Below are 20,111 nucleotides of genomic sequence, written 5' to 3' on the forward strand. Positions count from 1 at the left end.
GCGTTTTTCATACAAAATGACGGCTACGTCTCTTAAATGTAATACTGGCGAAAATTTTCCCCAAATTGAAACCTTGAGCCAACAAGAATTTCAAAATGAAATCAACTTTTCAATATTCTCTGTATTTGATGAATCAAGTAATCTTGAATCAGGACAGCGATCAATAACCTCTCTTTACTACTTATTCTCAGGGACACTGGAGTGTTTATCCTTATCTTGTTTTTTTGACCTGACATGGCAAAAGGCGCTTTCTTGAAATATTTTCCTCTGAGCACTCCAGTTCCTTATCATGGGAGCAGTCACATACAATAGGATGATACTGAAATAGACATACGCTGGCATCGTGGAGGAGGTCCATCCCATCGTTCATCGATGTCACAGGTGAGCAGTGCTCTACCAGTAATTTTGTAGCCTTCATTACAATAGTACATAACTTGACTCAGGTATCCGACCGTACCATTGAGCAAATTGTATCCGCCATTCGGGATGTCTGCAGGATATCCACAGTGCACCTCTGTAAAACACAGAACAAAATATGTTTTTACAAGTATAAAGAGGTATTTAAATCAGAGCCTTCTGATTATAATAATGGCTCATTAGCCAACATTGAAAATCAGGCATCACAATAAATGCATAATATTCCCAATGAAAGTTCCAGTGTAACACAATTGAAATAACACAAATTTTCAGATTCAACACTCACTTAGATGATGAATCAAAACTTTCAATGTTTATAAAATTCAAATTTTTAGCTCAATACTTCAGCTCATTATGGCAGATTTGCAGTGCTTACATTTCTTGATGTGATTTCATGCCACAAATAATACATAATTCGAGAATTATGGGCAGTCAAGGATGTCCCATACCGGTCCAATGGTCCAGAATAATTTATCAACTCGATTCCTTGATCTATTACACACCTTTTGTGCGCATGTAAGCAACAAATACTGACATAAGAAAGTGCAAAATAGCTTACTTGGTGGTATCAAGTGGAATAATATGTTATTTCTCTTTGAAACCATGAGATTCTGATCAAACCTGACAAAAATGCCGATAAATTTGGCAAAAATGACAGTGAATTTGCCAAAAATGGTGAAGAATCGGAGCCAAGCTATCAAATTATTTAGGCTCCACTACACTTAGAAAAATATACACAAGAAATATTTTAACTGCATCCTGTACAGCAGTTATTGAATCATCATGCATTGAGAATATTTCTTTAGATCAATGAAAATCTGCAATTCTATTGTTTGGCTTTAAAAAATAAAACTTTGGCTCTAGATATGCGGAATGAATGCATGACTCACTTTTACAGACAGGTGGGAATTCATTATAGAATCCTGTTGGCAGACAGACACGAGTGTTGGGTCCAACAAGCAGATGTCCCTCATCACAAGAATACTCGATGACGGAGCCGACATTGAAGTTCTCTGCTATCATTGTTGAGTTGGGTGGTTGTTCAGGCTTGCCGCAAGTTTTTGGTTCTAAAACACACAGAAACATTTTAGGACAGGGGGCTGCGGATTTTAAAAATTTAAACATAAAAAATTTTTATGGCTTCTTTATAAAGTCTTATATTTATGAAGTCAAAAGAGAGGCTGAAAACATTTGTGATCAAATCTACGAAAAGGGACTTCATCCTCTAGTGGAAGATTTCCCATAACTTATTGCAATTGCATTTAGGATGAAAATCTCAAATTTTGACGAAAATTTTCTACGGAAGAAAAAACAGAAAATAAAGGAGCAGCATAGTCTACGAAAAAATTTGAAATCTTGTAAAATTTTAATTCCTAAATCACTACAATGTTGCTAACTTTATCTTCACAAAATAGAACTGCTGCAACAACAAACATAAAGGATAATATTTCTAGATAGAGACATCTTCTAAAAAACCGGTTACAATAATAATCAAAATATTTACAGTGGTTGCTTTAACACATTTACAAGTAAGGTGTGAAATTGAATCAGAAATGTAATCTACTAATTTTTACTGACAGCGTTCAATTGCCAAAAACTTGCTTTATCAATCTATGCAGTGACTGCCTTATTTTTGACATGGGCTCATTCCACATTCCACTTGATAAGTGTTAGAATGTTGCAGAAGTCCGAAAAAAGAGTCTGACTTACGATGTTGGCAGATGTAGTTGATAGGAATGTTACAGTTAGTGTCCGACCAAAGCCATCCTTTCGAGCCATCGTATCTAGCACAGTCCTCGTTCCCACCAGGCAAATTCCAGAAGGAAATTGTAACATCATCTCCATTCAACCACTTCCAGTTCATCTTGTCCTGCGGATCTCGGACAGCCCCCATCCAATACTGGCTGCTGGTGTCACTCCTGAAGAAAAAACACAGTGTTCATTTAATAACTAGAAATGGTTTGATATTTTACTATTTAAAACTATCAACATGGTTTTATGCATGGTGAAATAGAGGAAACATTCATCTGTTGGTTTGGGCCAAAAGACTGCAATAGGATCTGCCTTTCAAGATGTGAGTTTTTGAGAGTTTTCACACACTCAGAAACTTAATGGCTAGGGGGGAAAACACAGTCTCATTATCATCGTTGAAAATATTGATGAGGGTAAGAAAAGTAAAGTTCCCTTACTTCTTGCAAATAATAACAAATTAGAATTACTTGATCTAAAATGTTCTCTTGTTTTCCATAATCATTTCTTGAGCACCCTGTGAAAATTTCATACCATGATGTTGGTATGTTTTCCTCCTGAATGATAAAGTAGGTAAAAGCAGAAAAAATTGCTCTGTTCTTGAGATTCGTTGTTTCAAGATTTGATCGTCGATCTGTGATAATCAAGAGGGTTGTGGAAATATCTGACAGGAGTAGCAAAAATGTAGAACTATTTTAATTGGGATAACGCAGTTTCCAAGTTTGGCAATCGAATGATGAGGAGGGCTGCGGGAATACCTTAAGAAAATACCTTCTTCAGCTAAAACATCCTTGAAATTTTTGTGTCTCGTCCACTTCATAACACAGTTACAAATTTTATTAGGTTTCAAAATTTCCTCTCTCTCTCCACTGTTGTTGAAAAGAGATTTCTCCAAATAAGCATTGAATTTCCAAGCAATATGTTTAATGCTAGGTAAAGTCCTCTGAAATAAGAATACGATATTCAACAATTTCGGAGCAAAAGATACTGCCTAGGCGTGTGATGAATACAAATGTTTGCTATATTTTTGCGAACAAAATTTATAAGTGCAGTCCGAGCTTGTTAGAATAATTCACCAGAAACAAGTAATTCAAGGTTAAACAGAGAGAATATATTATTCATTGAGGACATGTCATCCTGTTGTTCGTGTTCCCACTTCTCTTCTTATTAGAGTTTTTTCTTTCTACCTTTCCTAGTCCGTTTGGGCTGCATTATGCAATTGGGAACTAAAATTTATGGCTCATCTGTAAAAACACTTGTGTGCACAGGGAAACTAATGGCATATACGTTATTTTTACACTGAGCCATAAGTTTTAGTTCCTAATTGCTAAATGTACCTGGTCTAATTAGAGACTCACCTGTGCCTTCGCCAGAGTTCCCAGCTGATGAAGCCCTGGAGAGCAGGATTGCTTTCATCGACCAAAGTTCCACCTCGACTTCGGCAGAATGCAAGCGCATCACGAAGGTTGAGCGGCTGTCTATTGTAGAAGATGTAGCACTTGCCATTGTACGTAGCTGTCGATCCAGGTGGTTGGTCTCGGAATTGGGGACACCGTTCAATCGGCAATGCCTGCAGCAGAGAGAAACAATTCATTGGATTATTCTACGAATGTGAACAAGTGCAAAAAGTGACTAATAATCAGTACTGAAATTTACAACCTGATGATACCTATGATCTTTCAACAGCTGTAATGTAATGCCTCGTATGTCTTTCAGCCCAGCAATTGGATTAGTGATATCTGTTTACACCATAGCTGAAGGCATCACCATTGGAATTTTGGAAATTTCTACAGCAAATTAGTTCTGCGGCTGTAGAGCATTGATATGGCTGCTTTAACTGAAATGAATTTTTTAAATATTCTGCAACTAGTTAAGTTTAGGTACTATCTTCATCTGTCTGTGCACAAGACATTCTTCATTTCTTCTTACTGTATCCGTCTTAACAAATGGGAAAGGGAGGCGAACTTTTAATTGAAATGTCAAAAAAAATAAAAATTAGGATGGGGGGATTTTCTAAGTTAAAGTCATTTACCAACTTGAGTCAAATATTTGGGCTAACGTTCAACAAAGGGAAATACATTTAAACACTAACTTCACTAAGGGCAGTTCCTCCATTGCTTCAGGCGGCACAAAGTACCTGGATGAAACCACTTTTTAAAACGAATTATTAATTACATGACAGGTGCCAAAATCATAGAGAGCAAAATTTTCTGTGGAAAATTGCAATTCGTCTGCAATCGACTATTCAACAAAATAAGTATGTATGCTAGCTTTGAGGTTATGCTGTTGTTGTCATTGTCGTTCAGTGAGTGTCATCACCGGTGGCCAATCAAAGAGCTTCGTTTAGCCGGAAAAGAGGTTTTGGACCGGAACCGGAAATAGTAGTTTCGAGCGGGAAAACAAGTTGCGATGGTAGGTCACAGATTTTAAAGACGTTTAAAAAAGATGAGGTATTGTTTCAACCTGTCTATTAATATTATTAAAATACTGGAAAGGCTTTCTTAAAGATTTCAGTTTAAAGGTTTAGTTTCAGTTTTACGTTTTCATTTTTTACTTGAATCTACGTATGGTGGGAGTTTGTGAAAAAGTGCAACTTATTTTAATTTTATTACACTAAATTTAAAAAAGAAAGTGTTCCTTCAACTCGTAGATAAGCAGCATACACAACACACCGATGCAGTAGCGATAATTATTTTGCCATGTAATTGCAATCTGTATACTTGAGTGACAGAACTTATATCTAAGTGGACTATATTTAGAAAAAAAGGAATTACTGTTGCTTACTCTTTCATGAAAGCAGGTATCTACAGATGGAAATCCATGTCACATAAGTTACTTCTTTGAGGTGTCAGAAATAGTAATTCCTTGGTGAAATATGTAGTCCTAGTGTGGTCATATTTTTGCTCGGGAACTTCGAGTTATTATGGTATCTGCATCGGGAAAAGTTCACCGCACAGCCGTAAAAGTATCCTAAGAAAGACCCTTACACAGCCCTTGAACGTTACCGGAGAAGATTGGAATCTTCATTCCTTTAAGCGTCACTTAAATGTTTCCAGCCTCAGCCGACAGCGGTTAGCATCTAGAAACGTTTCTCCACTGTAATGATGGTTCTCGGCATAGTGACGTACGAGGAAAAAAAAAAACTATCCCGTTCTCGCGTAGAATATTCCGCGAGTAGGTCTTCGTGACGTTGCATCGCTGGTCAAATTATTCTGCATTTCATGAATAAGCTCGTTCAGTATTTTTTTATTCTTGCATCTTTGAAAAGTAAATGAAGCAAACACGTCCACAGGAATTCCCCCATACTTTAAACAATCTTAATTCACGCACAACAAGTTCAAAGTTGCGCATTTTGCCCGCCCCCCTCCCCCGTCCTCATTTTAACTCAAGAAGATCATTGTTTTTCCTGAGAACGGAAAGTATGAATCCATGCATCGGAAAAATTTAATATCTTGGTTAAGAGAGACTTTCGGTCATTTTTGGTTCACTAGTCGTATTCTACGTGAAAATTTTATAATGGAAACACACATTCATCTTGAAACTTTTGGTACATCATAAAACGCATTAAAGACAGATTAATATTTTGACATTCAAATGTTTGAGAGGCATGTGAAGAGGAACAAACACGGAGAGTTCGTATATCTGATGAGTTATTTTCCCCAAAATATTGAGAACACATGAATTCTCACCATAAATTTATAGAATTGCATAAACTCTCAACATTAGACTATCTCTGCCTAGGCATTTGATAAAATGCCTAATTTGACTAGTTGCCTACGACACATGCATTTAAATGGAGCACGGAAAAAACGATAAATTGCTAAGCACTAACCGTTTAGATCAAATTGAGCCAGCTAGTATGACGGTGGCATTGAGCCCTAAAATTTTAGGGTCCAGCCAGGGCCGGATTTACGTTTTTGGCGCCCTGTACAGAAATTTTCGAGGCGCCCCCCTCGCACGCCCCCCCCCCCCCCCGCCCGCGCATTTCCCAACCCGACGGTCTTCTTTGGTTACTACGTGCTAACTCTAACTAAATACGAATTTTTCGAGTGATTGCATGATTCTGGGGCAGAAACCAAAACCAGGTACCTGTCTCTGTTACTGTGAACTACGAAACTAGGAGAAAGTTTGACCCTTAAAGTCTAGGGTCAGGTCATGTAAAAGGTGGAACGGAATAAATTAATGGCTCTCTGATGTAATTTTGCAGAAGAAAATTCTGGTGGGACAAAAAAATAGGCATTTCATATGCATGCACAGGCACATATGGAGTAATATAATGCAATATTTACATTGTTAATGTTGTTTCGCCGTTCTTGTCTGTATCTCCATTGCCTTTATAGAATCAATCAACAATCAGAGTTTCTGAACTTTCGACGCAATTCTCAATTTTTTGCAGAGTTCGGAAAAAAATCCCCAAAATTTGGCGCCCCTCAAAATCTGGCGCCCTGTGCAGTTGCACCGATGCACCATAGGTAAATCCGGCCCTGGGTCCAGCCCCACAGATGGTAGGTCTCAGCAATACTGCCATAGTAGCTGGCTCCATTTGATCTGAACAATCAGTGCTCAGCACTGTATCATTTTTCCCGCGAGGAAAATCAGTGTTTTCAACTTCCCTGAATCCCCACTCGCATGGATTTATTACCTGGTCGGTGTAGACGAAGGCCTCGCAGATGGAAAGCTGGCTCTGTCCGGCGGTCGTCTCCAGGTGAACACTGACGAAAGCGCCCGGCATTGGGGGGTTGCACGGAAGGAACAGGGGCTTACCCTCCTCCAGGAACCCGGTGAATCGGTTGCAGACCGGGTTAGTACCCAGGTCTGGCCGGTTGTTGCCCACGCGAACGATGATGGTCGCCGGTTTGTTCTTGCCTGCAACAAAGGCACAAGATACCAAAAATTAAAACCTGGAAACGCCTGAGGAACTCAATAACTGTGGTATACATGGACAAAAGTGACAATTTTCTTTTTTTTAAAAAAAAAGAAGAAAAAAATCACTTATTTAATGCTTAGAGTTGATGATCTACAAGTTTGCCTACACTGTCTTAACTGGACCGCGTTTAGCAGAAAGGAACCAAGCCACATCAGTTATTGCGAAATTTAACCGGGCAATTTAATTTTTTAGAAGAGAATGTGTGTGCACTGGAAAAAAAAACACATTGCGGATCTAGAGTCGAGACTCTTGAAAACATTGGCAAGAAAAAGGACTGTTGATTCAATCAGATTTAAGCTTAAATCAAAAGTATTTTTTCTTGTGAATGTTTTTAAGAGTCTGGACTCTAGATCCATTGTGTTTTTTTTCCAGTGTGGGGATTGCTTTAAAAACTTTAAGCAATTTGCTTCATCCTGTGCAGACAATTTACTGAAATTTGCACAAAAATCCGCACAACCACTTACAAGTAAAACAATTTAATTGCCCAAATAAATTTGGCAATAGCTGATGTGGCTTGGTTCCTTTGTGCATAGCAAACGTGGCCGTGAGGAGTCCGGAGACTTTAACGAGCGGATAAGAAAGCAAAAGGCTGGATGCAACTATTCGTGCTCAGTGGATGTCCGTATTGCGTCCTAAAAAATGAAGGCGCTTTGACTTTCCGTGATTGTTTCCACCTTTTACCCTCTTCCGTCCCTCTTGCTTCCTAGTGGCTTACCGTCGCAAGTCGCTGGCATTGTCTCACTGAAGCGAGCATAATCAAATTGATGTAGAAATGTGCGTCGCGTGTTTCAGGTTTTTAAAACTAATGAAACCAATCAAAACTCACTCTTGAACGTCGAGGAGTGAAATTCGAGGATTGAAGTGAAATGATCACCATATATAAAAGTGTATGGCACTCCACAAAGCAAATATACCGCTCCGTATAATAGTGTAAGCCACTACCGTAGGAGATTATATTTCGCTCCGCACACTGGTAAAAAAAGTAGCTTGGATCTAGAGTCCAGACTCTTAAAAACATTGACAAGAAAAAATACTCTTGATTCAATCGGATTTTTCTTTGAATCGAAGAGCCAAGCCTCTTGATTTAAGCGGATTTCCATTTGAATCAAGAGTATTTTTTCTTGTCAACGTTTTTAAGAGTCTGGACTCTAGGTCCAAGCTACTTTTTTTTTACCAGTGCATTTATATAATTCAAAGTTTTTGGGTGCTGTAAGTATAGACTCCGGCACAGAATTTTACTCCAAAATTTTAAACCGTGAATACACGAGGATCTATAACTAAGAAAAAAAGTTAGGGGTAGTTTTGAGCTCACATATATTTCTACTGAATCCATTCAATGGGTCCGTTGCACGCAAGAGATACAGCCCTATAAGTCGACTTATCGAAGGTCGAATGGCACAAAGATCAGGATCATCACAATAAAAAAAGACTAAAATCTACTCTTTTGCACTTAAGGGGAAATTGCACGTAAACATTTTATTCCTGCATCTAAGAGTACTTGATAAGCTGCGTTTTATGCGTATAAAATGCGAAGTATTTTTTATGATTTTTTTCCTCGATTTGAAAGACAGTAGAAAAACTGTTCCCGCTTAAACACATGTATTTTAGCAAATGGAGAATTTGCACACACAAATTTTATTGCTCTATCTGAGAGAGTACCTAATGAGCTGAGTTCGCAGTATTTTTCATAATTTTTTTCTGACATGGGAAATTGGAGAAAAATTGATTTAAAAGTAAGAAAATTTGCCGCCTTGTAACATCATCTGACGGCAGTTTCCATTAAATATTCCATTATATATTCCATTATATATTCCAACATCTGTATTTTAGCAGATTAGGTTGTTTTGCCATATCATCTCCAATAATTGTTCAATTTAGAAACCAAGGATATCCTCGCACTCAGTTTTACTAGCAGTTCCATTTTAGAGATTAAATTCACAAAATTTAAGACACTTGCAAATGATCCACTGGGTAATTTGGCCATACCTCCTCTAATGATTGTGCATTTTGAAAACCGAAGATACTCTCATGTCAGTGCATTCAGTAATTTCTTCTTGCTCACGAAATTTACAAAATTTCAGACACCATGCAACTTCTCCATTTGCGTAGTTTGAACCAGGTTTGTTTCAAATCTCCGCGTCTGTGGTCTGGTCATGCTTTCTAGCTTTTAAAAAATGACGCCTCGCCCGGAATACTTTCCTCATCATCCATAACCAAACCGATGCAATCGATAACTCTGGCGCCATTCGTAAAAAAACGAAGACATTCTTCTACAATGAGGGTGGTCCGAAGTTCAAACTCCTTCACCGCACGCAAAGCGCAATCGACAGCGGCGAATGATGGATGACGTTGGTGCTCGAGGACAGGAGAGCCTTTCCAACCTTTTTCAAGAGCCTCTTGACACTCAAAACGCGGAGGCTCCTCCGCACTAAGGAAAAACGTCGTATGAACCATCGAACGTTGCCAAATCCTCCGACAAGTCTCAAATTTCTGGGAAAATTTGCGAATATTTCTCTTCAGATTTCCTGCAGGATTTTGTTCGTAATTTGATCTACACTGAAAAAAAATTCTCGGCGTTTTTACTAGGGTCCGTTGGTACCTTTACCATCTCACTTTCTTTACCAATTATTGGTGATTTTACCAAGACAGACTGGTAAGCTTACCTAAAAACCGGTATTTTTACTGTTTTTTTTTCAGGTAAACATACCACTTTTATTGGTAATCAATTCCCGGTAACTTTGCCATTTTATCTCGGTAATTCTACCACAATCGATAAAAAATAGTGGCGTTTTTACCAAGGTCCAGTAAAATTACCGAGAAAGTCAATAATTTTACCGAGATTTCTCGGTAAAATTACCAATTCCATAAATGGTAATTTTACCAAGAAAAAACTGGGATCAAATAGAACCCTGAATTCTTGGTAATTTTACCCTTTTCTTAGTAAGTACACCGAGATTTTTTTTCAGTGTTCGTAATTTGGTTTAAAGAGTCTGAAAATGTCAATGAAAAATATTCATACCCTCATCAAAAATAGATATTTACTGAGAGGAAATTTGGCAACATTCAAATGCTCAAAGGGCGTTTTTCCTTAGCACGGCAGTCCTGAGAGGAACACCATCATCGCGGCGGGATCCTTTCGCGTCAGCTCACGTCTTGTGAGATATTCCCTGCAATGGCGTGGCGTGCTTTGCGATATATCGATTGATCGGCCATTTAAACCTATGGAAAAGTATCGATAAACAGGGTGTTCGCAGCGAATACCTTAATAATCGATTCTTTACCATGACTTCAAATGGGGAAACATCGATAGACCGCAGAGCACGCCACGCCACTGATTCCCTGAGATCACTCTACGGGTGACCAAGGGCTTCGGAGGGCCCATGGAGTTGAAATCGGTCCGTCACGTAATTCTGCGCTACGTGATCTTCTGCAACCGTGCGAGCTTATTGGCAGAAGATCTCGGTTCACTGTTGTCGAAAGGTTGGATGGTGAATGATAGATTGTCGATACTTCCCTATTTGAAGCTATGGTAAAGAATCGATTATTAAGGTGTTCGTTGCAAACACTTGTTCTTCCTCCTTCTGCTTTTCTACATTTTTTCTTTGCCTTTGTCTTCAATGCCTTCGTTTTCATTAGCTTCGTCCTCCGATTCAGATCATGGAAACCCATCAAACTAGAAGGGGTTTTCCCCCTTTTTATGACAGCTTATTTGACTTCTATTCTGTTAGAAACCTGCAACCACCCATGGAACACTAACTATCGAATCTCACGTGGATTGTCGTAAGTTAGTCTATTACCTACCTCCTTTGTCCATTGCAACCACCCGCTTCCACCAATAGGATCCCCCCATATCCCTGTTGTCTTCTTTGTCTATAGCTTTGTCTACCAATTTCGACGATCAGCCCGCAGTTGTCTTCATTGTCTGTAGCTTTGTCTGCCAATTTCAACGATCCGCCCGCTGGAGCCGATGACCGATGGAACTCTCCCTCTGACAAAAATAGATCGAGACGGATGCCTCGGCTCCTGAACTGGGAAAATAGCCTTGACCAGAAGAATGCCTGATGGTCATCGCTCGATTAAGCCGGTGAAAAATCGAGCGATCATAACTCACTTTCCCCGCGAAACTCGGACCGAATCAGCCGAAAAGCGAGAGGAAAATCTGTCCGGTAGAACACCACTCGTCCTCACGTCCGAGCCGCGGCGGCGGGGAAAACCGTTCGGGAAAACGGAAAAATAGCCCCGAAATCGATAACTGGGTCAAACGATCGCTCACTGGTTTAATCGTTACCTGAGCTGCGTTGTTATTTGAGTGCGTTTTAGGCGAATTTTCGCGATTATAACTTCACCTTCCGGCCTACAATGGAAAAAAAACCACATTGGATCTTGAGTCCAGACTCTTAAAAACATCGACAAGAAAAAATGCTCTTGATTCAATCAGATTTAAGCTTAAATCAAGAACCAAGCCTCTTAATTTGAGCGGATTTCCTTTTGAGTTATGCTTAAATCTGATTGAATCAAGAGTCCTTTTTCTTGTCAATGTTTTCACAAGTCTAAACTCTAGATCCAATGTGTTTTTTTCCAGTGTAGGTATTGCAAGCGTCGTGCATCGTTTCAAAATTTCCGCCGCCATTTTATTTTCTTACAGTGAAAGTGATGGTTGAATCTGTTAGAAAATTTCACTGAATTTTATCGGCAGCACAAAGAAAATGCAGTGAAATTTTCGGACAGCTTCGTTGAACAATTCTTTTGTAAAAAAATAAAATGGCGGCGGAAATTTTGAAACGCGGCATGGCTCTTGTGATACTTTGGCCGGACGATGATGATATATGCGAATTCCAACAATCGACAATAGAGGGCGTCTACTTTACATTTTGGATTTTCCTGATAATTAATCTAGAATTTCCTGACTTTTGGCGTGAATAAATTTACATTAATTTGATTCATCAAATTAAAATATCTCATAAATTGGCTCAAATGTTTGAAAAACGCTTGAAACACTCAGAATTTCCTGATCCATGACCGATTTTCCCGATGACATCGAATTTCCTGATATTTTCCGGTTTTTACTGACGGTAGCATATACTTTTTCTAAAAAAATCCGGCGTACCCTCAGAAACTTAAATAGAAAAGCAGCTACAGGAATTGCTTCACACACATACATTTCCTGACTTCCGAGATTCAGAACGGGTCGATTAAAAAAGCTTTCTTTAATTAAACTAACTAAATCTAACTAAATTAACTAAACTTCTTGAATTGACTAAAATTAACTAGATTATCTAAATTTCTTGAATTCTCATTTCTAGCGCTTCAGTCTTCATGAGAATGACCTATTCTTTTTTTCGTGAAACCTCCAATCTTTGCGAAACTCGGCAAGAATGCACCGGGGCACCGTGGAGGAAAGTGATGAGCCAAACCGCTTTTCTCGGTTATTACTCTATAATTCGACCGCGTACGTGAGTTATGTGCGAATTTTTATCTTCCGAAGAGCGATGCGACGGTCCAAAGGACACGATGGGAAACTGACAGGAAAAGCGAAGTTTAAAGCTGTTAGTGCACTGAGAAGGAGGCTGTCGGGGCACAGAACACGTTCATGGAAGATATGAAACGATGGAACAAGGGAAAATTAAAGAAGACGGGGGCCAGTTGATTTGGTGGACGTTTTTTCCCGGTCAGCCGAGGCGCGGTCCTCCAAAAATTGTCTTTTTTAATTTTCGCGTAAACAAGGAATACACTACATCAATACAGACCGTGATCTTTTCTAGAAATACCAGCTGACTCTCTTCTCCTGCCGTGCTTGGAACAATCGTTGTACATGAGCCTTCAGACGTTACAAAATTTCCCTCAATGAAATAAGAATTTTCGGGGGAACAAGTGAAGATTTTCATTTTAATTTTTCAAACACTTTCATTCGCAATTCAGTCGGAAGTACCCGATAATTCTGACGGAAAATATCCACAACTAGACTTAATTTTACAATACGGAACTACAATTTCTGCACTGGAAAAAAAACACGTTGGATCTAGAGTCCAGACTCTTGAAAACATTGACAAGAAAAAATACTCTTGATTCAATCAGATTTAAGCTTAAATCAAAAGAAAATCCGCTCAAATTAAGAGGCTTGGTTCATGATTAGAGCAAAAATCCGATTGAATCGCGAGTATTTTTTCTTGTCGATGTTTTTAAGAGTCTGGACTCAAGATCCGATGTGTTTTTTTTCCAGTGTGGCTCATCCGTAAATAACGCTTATGTGCATACGGGAACTACTGGTACTTACATTGTTTCTAAACTGAGTCAGAAATAGTTCCTAATCGCAAAATGTAGTCCAACTATCCTGACGAATGAATATATTATCGAAGGAAGTTTGACAACGTAGGAATGCTCACAGAGCGTTTTTCTTTGGCACGGTAGTATTCCACATGAATGGGCTCCAGCGGACGCCGCGATCGGGCCGGAGATCCGCGGATGATAACCGCACTGCCCCCTGCAACCCAAGCTTTATCTGATCTTCGTTGGAGAGCAGAGCTTTTTCTCCGTCCGTCACCCCCACCCCCTCCCCTTCCCACCCTTGCTTTCTACATCTCCCTATACTCGCGCTCGAGGAGAGTGCCAGAGATTCGTTCCAGAATGACCGACTTTCGAGATTGCCAACCCGCATGCGCGATTCGGGATCGAAAATATTAAGCGAATTTCCGAGAGAGACTTTAACGCTAGATAAGAAAAATAAGTAATAAGTTTTACGCAAATAAGTTTTAAGTATGTGAATGAAGACATTTGAGATTGCCAACCCGCATGCGCGATTCGGAATCGCGAATATTAAGCGAATTTCCGCGAAAGACTTTAACGCTGGTTAAGAAAAATAAACAATACGTATTAGCAATGTGGGTGAAAAAATTCGAGATTGCTTGTGTGCATGCGCGATTCGGGAACGCGAATATTAAGTGAATTTCCGCGAAAGACTTCAACGCTGGACAAGCAAAATAAGCGATAAGTTTTAGGAATGTGAGTGAAAACATTCGCGCGATTTAGGATCGCGAATATTAAGCGAATTTTCGAGAAAGACTTTAACGCTGGATAAGAAAAATAAGCGATAAGTTTTAACTATGTGAGTGAAAAAATTCGAGATTGCTTGCGTGCATGCGCGATTCGGGATCGCGAATACTAAGCGAATTTTCGCGGAAGACTTTAACGTTGGATAAGAAAAGTAAGCAATAAGTTTTAAGTGTGATGAGTAAAGTTTTAGGAAGCTTCAAGTTTTACAAGTAAGAGCTATGGGCGCTTTCAAAATAAGTAAAAATCTGTAGGACAGTTCCGAAAGCTGTCAACAAAATATTTCACGAGATCTGATACTAGAATTTTGGTTGATTCCTTATTTCCTCGCTTGCATGACATTACATAGATAAGGGGTGAATTTTGCTCCGTAAGAGCGCAGTTAACTTCTCGAAGGGACTTCATTCCACTCCGCACTTTTATTACTCGGAGTTTCGGGGGGCAAAATACGTACAGAGGTGAAATGCACTTTGGATTTTTCTTCGAATTTATAGACAGTATTTTTTCACAAGAAGTGTCTTGCTACATCATCAGTCCATTCTGACAGGAACACAATGTTGATCGAAAGTTTGATATTGATGAAGGTGGAGTAGGCGAGCCATGGAATTCCGTGTATGATCCTCCAATTCATGTGCCAAAAATCTCAAAGCAGGATATGACAGTTTTCTGCCGAGGCTGTAGTTCTCACTTTCTTAACAACGCGGGTTCATTCAGTAAAGTTCAATCAGAGAGGGGGGCGCGGCATCCATCTCGATGGGTGAGGAACGCTTAAGCTGTAGTTATACATCATCCTGGACCATTGTTTTCACTTTCTTCTCGATCAGTCTTTAAACATTGTTGCCAGGTCATTCTTATTTCGGTCGCTTGAAGCTTCTCTAAAAGGAGTATGCCATCAAGGGCACACTGGAAAAAAAGTCTCTTGGATCAAGAGTCCTGACTCTTAAAAAATTTGACAAGAGAAACATGCTCTTAATTCACGTGGATTTTTGCTTGGATCAAGAGCCGAGCTTCTTAATTCAAAAATAAGTGGATTTCCTTCTGGCTCAACAAAGATCCGATTGAATTAAGATTATATTCTTGTCAAATGTTATAAAAGTCTGGACTTTGGATCCGAGAGACTTTCTTTCCACTGTAATAATTTTATCACCCAATCATACGCTTCGTTGTTTCGTTTCAAGCGTAAGGCGTGAGTCCCGGTGGATTGTCCCAGAGTCAATTTCAGGGCAAAAAATCATCGTTTAAAAAGTGAATCGTGCAAATCTGACTTCACACGTGAGCATAAAATGAGAGGATCATTGAGAAAGCGTGGTTCTCTTCTTTAGAAAAACAACTTATTTAATTTCAGCAAAAACATTTTTGAACTTGCCGTTAAGAAGATGCCTTCTTATTGAATCGAGAGGAAAAATGCTCTTATCAAGGAGATGAATTTAAAAAGGGAGAATTCTGTGTTCGCTGCAACTTGGCAACCGGTTTGGCGCGAAAATGATCAGAGGAGCGGCGATTGGAGACCGCAGTCAGCAATTTCTCAGCGAATTAATCGCACTAAATTCACTCTGCGCGCTGATGCCGTCATGCAGCATAAACAGTTATCAGTCAAAAACATACGGATTTCATGTCAGTAAGCGGAGGGGATCTACTTATTCGGACGATTTTAAAAACCGCGTGTGGTTTATCATAAAGTGGAAGTAAATACGCGATGTTCACAATGGGCATTTGGACAAGGTCTGCGGGCTGATTATTGAAATTGATAGACAAAATGGACGTAGGGAGTATGGAACGATCCATTGGTTGAAAGGTGTGGTTTACTTCAGACTAAGGAAGAAAATGATGGACTAAACTGTCGGGTTTCTCGTGGGTTACCGAGTTCTATTACACTGACTTTGTCCATTGCAACCATCCGCTTCCACCAATAGGATCCCTCCATCACGGAGAAAAAAAACTCGTGCGTGGGACCCGAAGTTTAGGTCATATGGATCTCTGAAGTTTTCAGATTGAGCATCTGAACACTTTAGGTCTAGCTGCCGAGGTTCGGATCATACATCTGAAACTTCAGTTCTTACATCTGAAGTACTTCAGATGTAAGAACCGAAGTACTTCGGATATGAGAACCGAAGTACTTCGGATGTGAGAACCGAAGTACTTCAGATGTAAGAACTGAAGTTTCAGATGTGTGATCCGAACCTCGGCAGCTAGACCTGAAGTGTTCAGATGCTTCATCTGAAAACTTCAGAGATCCATATGACCTAAACTTCGGGTCCCACGCACGAGTTTTTTTTTCCGTGCATATCCCTTTTGTCTTCTCTGTCTATAGCTTTGTCTATCAATTTCGATAATCGGCCCGCTGATATGGATAAAAACAGCACACCGACGGTGCAACTCCCGTACCACGTATTCCTTTTGCAGTGTTTAAAAATCTCTGCTCCTGTTTTATCTTTTTGAAGGGAACAAATCAACATCACTCCATGAAGTTTTCTTGGCATTTATCTCGCAAGGAGAAGAAAAAGCAAGAAAGTTTTCGAGAATGGACGTTGGGTAATAGTTCTCCCTTTAAAAAATAAAGTACAACAGGAAGTCTGCAAAGTCGCAAACCGAGAGCCGTGGTTTGGTAGTTGGAAATTGGACGTATCTAGATGCTAAAAGGAACTATGTGCATAGGGATTGCTTGTGACATAGTTCCTTTTAGTGTAAATACGTCCAATTCTTAGGAAACATGAATAGCAGTTAAAATGAGTCTGGTAAAATTCGTCAAATTTGGGGCGGTTACAACCAACACTAGAAAAAAAAACACATTGGATCTAGAGTCCAGACTCTTAAAAACATCGACAAGAAAAAGTACTTCAGAAAAGTAATCAGAATCTAGCTTAAATACAGAACCACGCATCTTAATTTAAGCGGATTTTGTTTTGATTCGAGCGAAAATCCGATTGAATCAAGAGTATTTTTTCTTGTCAATGTTTTCAAGAGTCTGAACTCTAGATCCAATGTGTTTTTTTTTTTTTTTTTTTTTTTTTTTTTTTTTTTTTTTTTCCCCAGTAAAGTCGGAGTTAAAGTCCGAGGAATATTATCATGATCGTATCTTTACAGTTTTCGGGCAAAACGTGGCAACTCTGCCCACCTCAACTTGCCCGTATCGGCTTTAGGCTACTACACAATGGAGGGTAGTGTCGAAAAAATCCGTAAAACAAACGATTCACTTTCCTCGCGGGTCGCACGATCATCGGTGTGATTGAATGAGTCCCGGAGGCGCGTCTAAAATCGCTCGCGAAGATTCTACGTTTGAAGTTGTTTTTTGCGCAGTTTCGTGGGGAAGCGCGCAAGAAGAATTGAATCTCTCGGTTCAAAAACGACCCAATTCAGACCCAATTCGGGATTGTTACTCGGGATGTTTCTCTGTCAGAGTTTGCGGGGAAGGTTATTCCTACTCCCAGTGACCAAAAATTCTCACTCAGATCCCAACCCACGCACACGCCACGCTGAAGCATTTTTGCGAGCTGATTATTGAAATTTATAGACAAAGAAGACATAAGGAGTATAGAGCGATCCCATTTGTTAAAACGGGTGGCTTTTACAGACTAAGGGAGAAAATTATTGACCATCCGTCGGGTCTCTCGTGGGTTGCCGTTAGTTAGTCTATTACCTACCTCCTTCGTCCATTGCAACCACCCGCTTTCACCAATAGGATCCCTCCATATCCCTTTTGTCTTCTTTGTCTATAGCTTTGTCTACCAATTTCAATAATCGGCCCGCTGCAGTCCTGACCCTCTCCAAAATGTTTAACCATTCTTGACGACACTACTGCCGTGCTACGGAAAAACGCCGTATAAACGTCCGAGAGCTGCCAAATTTCCTCCGATAAAATGTTTATTTTGTAGGAAAGTTATGAATATTTTTCCTTGAAATTGTCAGACGTTTTAGATCAAATTACAAACAAAATTATCTGCGACATTGGTAGACAGATATTCAAAAAATTTCCTGAAAGTTAGTGATTTGCCAGGGGAAATTTGGCAACGCCTAAAGGCCCATACGACGTTCTTCCTTAGCACGGCAGACCAATAGGATACGTCCCCTGTCCACTCCACTGTCCAACCCCCCGAAGCGCTTTGCAACTCAGGCATTATGCGTTACCCGTTACTCTAATGATTTCATATCATAAAGCTAGATTTTTTTTCGCAGAAAATGGTTCCTTCTACAAAGCTTCATTTTAAAAGCACTCTTAGAGAGAGCATATAAAGCTCAAGAAGCCTTACGTACGAGTAGTTGTCCTTCATGCGTCGATTTTAATATAAAAATCCCGTTGCTCCACTCCTGGAGCTGCGAGTTTTATTACAGCGAGACTTGTTGGTGAGGTCAAAAAATAATAATCCATCGTTATGGATCTGTTAACCTCCTGATGCGATGATGAGCTTTGTTCCTTAAACGGACGTTTCGAATGGAGGACCAACGGTGCATTGCTGCATTAGTAAGCCAGCCGCGGCCCCAAAAGGATGGTCCATTTCGGGAATGGAATCCGCCTGCACCAGTGCACTATGCATAGGCGCCAGTCGTACCGAAAGCTGAGAGGGATGGGTCTGTACTACATAAAAGATACAGCAAAAAGAGTTTTCTTTCCGCACAAGTATACCTTCTTTGTCCATTGCAACCAGCCCCTTCCGCCAAAAGGATCCCTCCATATCCCTTTGTCTTCTCTGTCTATAACTTTGTCTATTAGTTTCAGTAATCGGCGCATAGTCCACCTATCTATGATAGCCAACCCAACCTTGGGACTGAACCAATGTCCGTGACCATGCTTTCCCGTTAAATGCTCTTTAATTTTTCTCCTCGAATTAAAGTGTGCCCAAGATAACGGGTCTCGAGGACCATGGTGGGACCTCATCACGTGCACAGTCACCTAAACGAATCGTGTCTGGAAGGAAAAAGTCTATTTTCAGATGAAACCCTGGGCGCTTGTAGCCTTATGCAGTTCGGGGCTCATTCAAAATAGACGAGTTCCTTTCCACAAAGAAGTTGATCATTTAAGCTGCCGTCCTAGAGAAGAACGCCGTATAAACCTGCGTATGTTGTCAAATTTCGTTTCGTTAAATATGAAAATTTGAGAATACGTGAAAATATTTTTCTTCAAACGTTTTATAGAATTTTATTCGCGATTTGATCTGGAGTATCTAAAATTTTGAAGAAAGTATGCTCCGAAGATTCATCAAAAATAAATATTTTTCCGGGGAAATTTGGCAACTCCTGGAGGCTCATACGGGGCTCTTCCTAAGCACGATGGTATGCTACCGTGCTAAGGAAGAACGCCGTATGAACACTCGAAGGTTTCCAAAACTCCTCTCAGAAAAGATTTAATTTTGGAGAAAAGTATGATTTAGTGACCTGCACTGAAAAAAAAAAATATCGGTGTATTTACTAAGAAAACGGTAAAATTACCAAGAATTCAGGGTTCCATTGATCCCAGTTTTTTCTTGGTAAAATTATCATTTATGGAATTGGTAATTTTACCGAGAAATCCCGGTAAAATTATTGAACTTTCTCGGTAATTTTACTGGACCTCGATAAAAACGCCAATATTTTTTATCGACTGTGGTAGAATTAACGAGATAAAATGGCAAAGTTACCGGGAATTGATTACCAATAAAAGTGGTATTCTTACCTGGAAAAAACAGTAAAAATACCGGTTTTTAGGTAAGCTTACCAGTCTGTCTTGATAAAATGATCAATAATTGGTAAAAAAAGTGAGATAGTAAAGGTACCAACGGACCTTGGTAAAAACGCCGAGACTTTCTTTTCAGTGTGGCAATTTTTAGATTTTTTAGATCAAATTACGGACAAAATCTTCTATAAAATTGGAAGAGAAATATACACAAATTTTCACGAAAATTCATGATTTGTCGAAGGAGATTTGGCAACTCCTGAAGGCTCATACGGTGTTCTTTCCGAGTGCGGTGGTACGGAGGTCCCGCACCCGCGTTTTCCA

The 20,111-nt window shown here is 39.6% G+C and overlaps 1 protein-coding gene across 4 annotated transcripts in view; it reads right to left on the reverse strand.

Annotated features, from left to right (window-relative positions):
* Nucleotides 1-20,111, reverse strand: part of LOC109036912 (CUB and sushi domain-containing protein 1) — a 258,012-nt gene that overhangs the window by 15,416 nt on the left and 222,485 nt on the right. For all 4 annotated transcript variants that reach the window (XM_072304887.1, XM_072304886.1, XM_072304888.1 and 1 more), the window contains 5 exons: nucleotides 6,809-7,032; nucleotides 3,525-3,736; nucleotides 2,128-2,336; nucleotides 1,308-1,484; nucleotides 335-514 (listed from right to left, as the gene is read on the reverse strand). In XM_072304887.1, the coding sequence (XP_072160988.1) occupies nucleotides 335-514; nucleotides 1,308-1,484; nucleotides 2,128-2,336; nucleotides 3,525-3,736; nucleotides 6,809-7,032 (1,002 nt within the window). The remainder of the gene's footprint in view (nucleotides 1-334; nucleotides 515-1,307; nucleotides 1,485-2,127; nucleotides 2,337-3,524; nucleotides 3,737-6,808; nucleotides 7,033-20,111) is intronic.

This window comes from Bemisia tabaci, chromosome 10, assembly GCF_918797505.1.
Source record: "Bemisia tabaci chromosome 10, PGI_BMITA_v3".
Lineage (NCBI taxonomy): Eukaryota > Metazoa > Arthropoda > Insecta > Hemiptera > Aleyrodidae > Bemisia > Bemisia tabaci.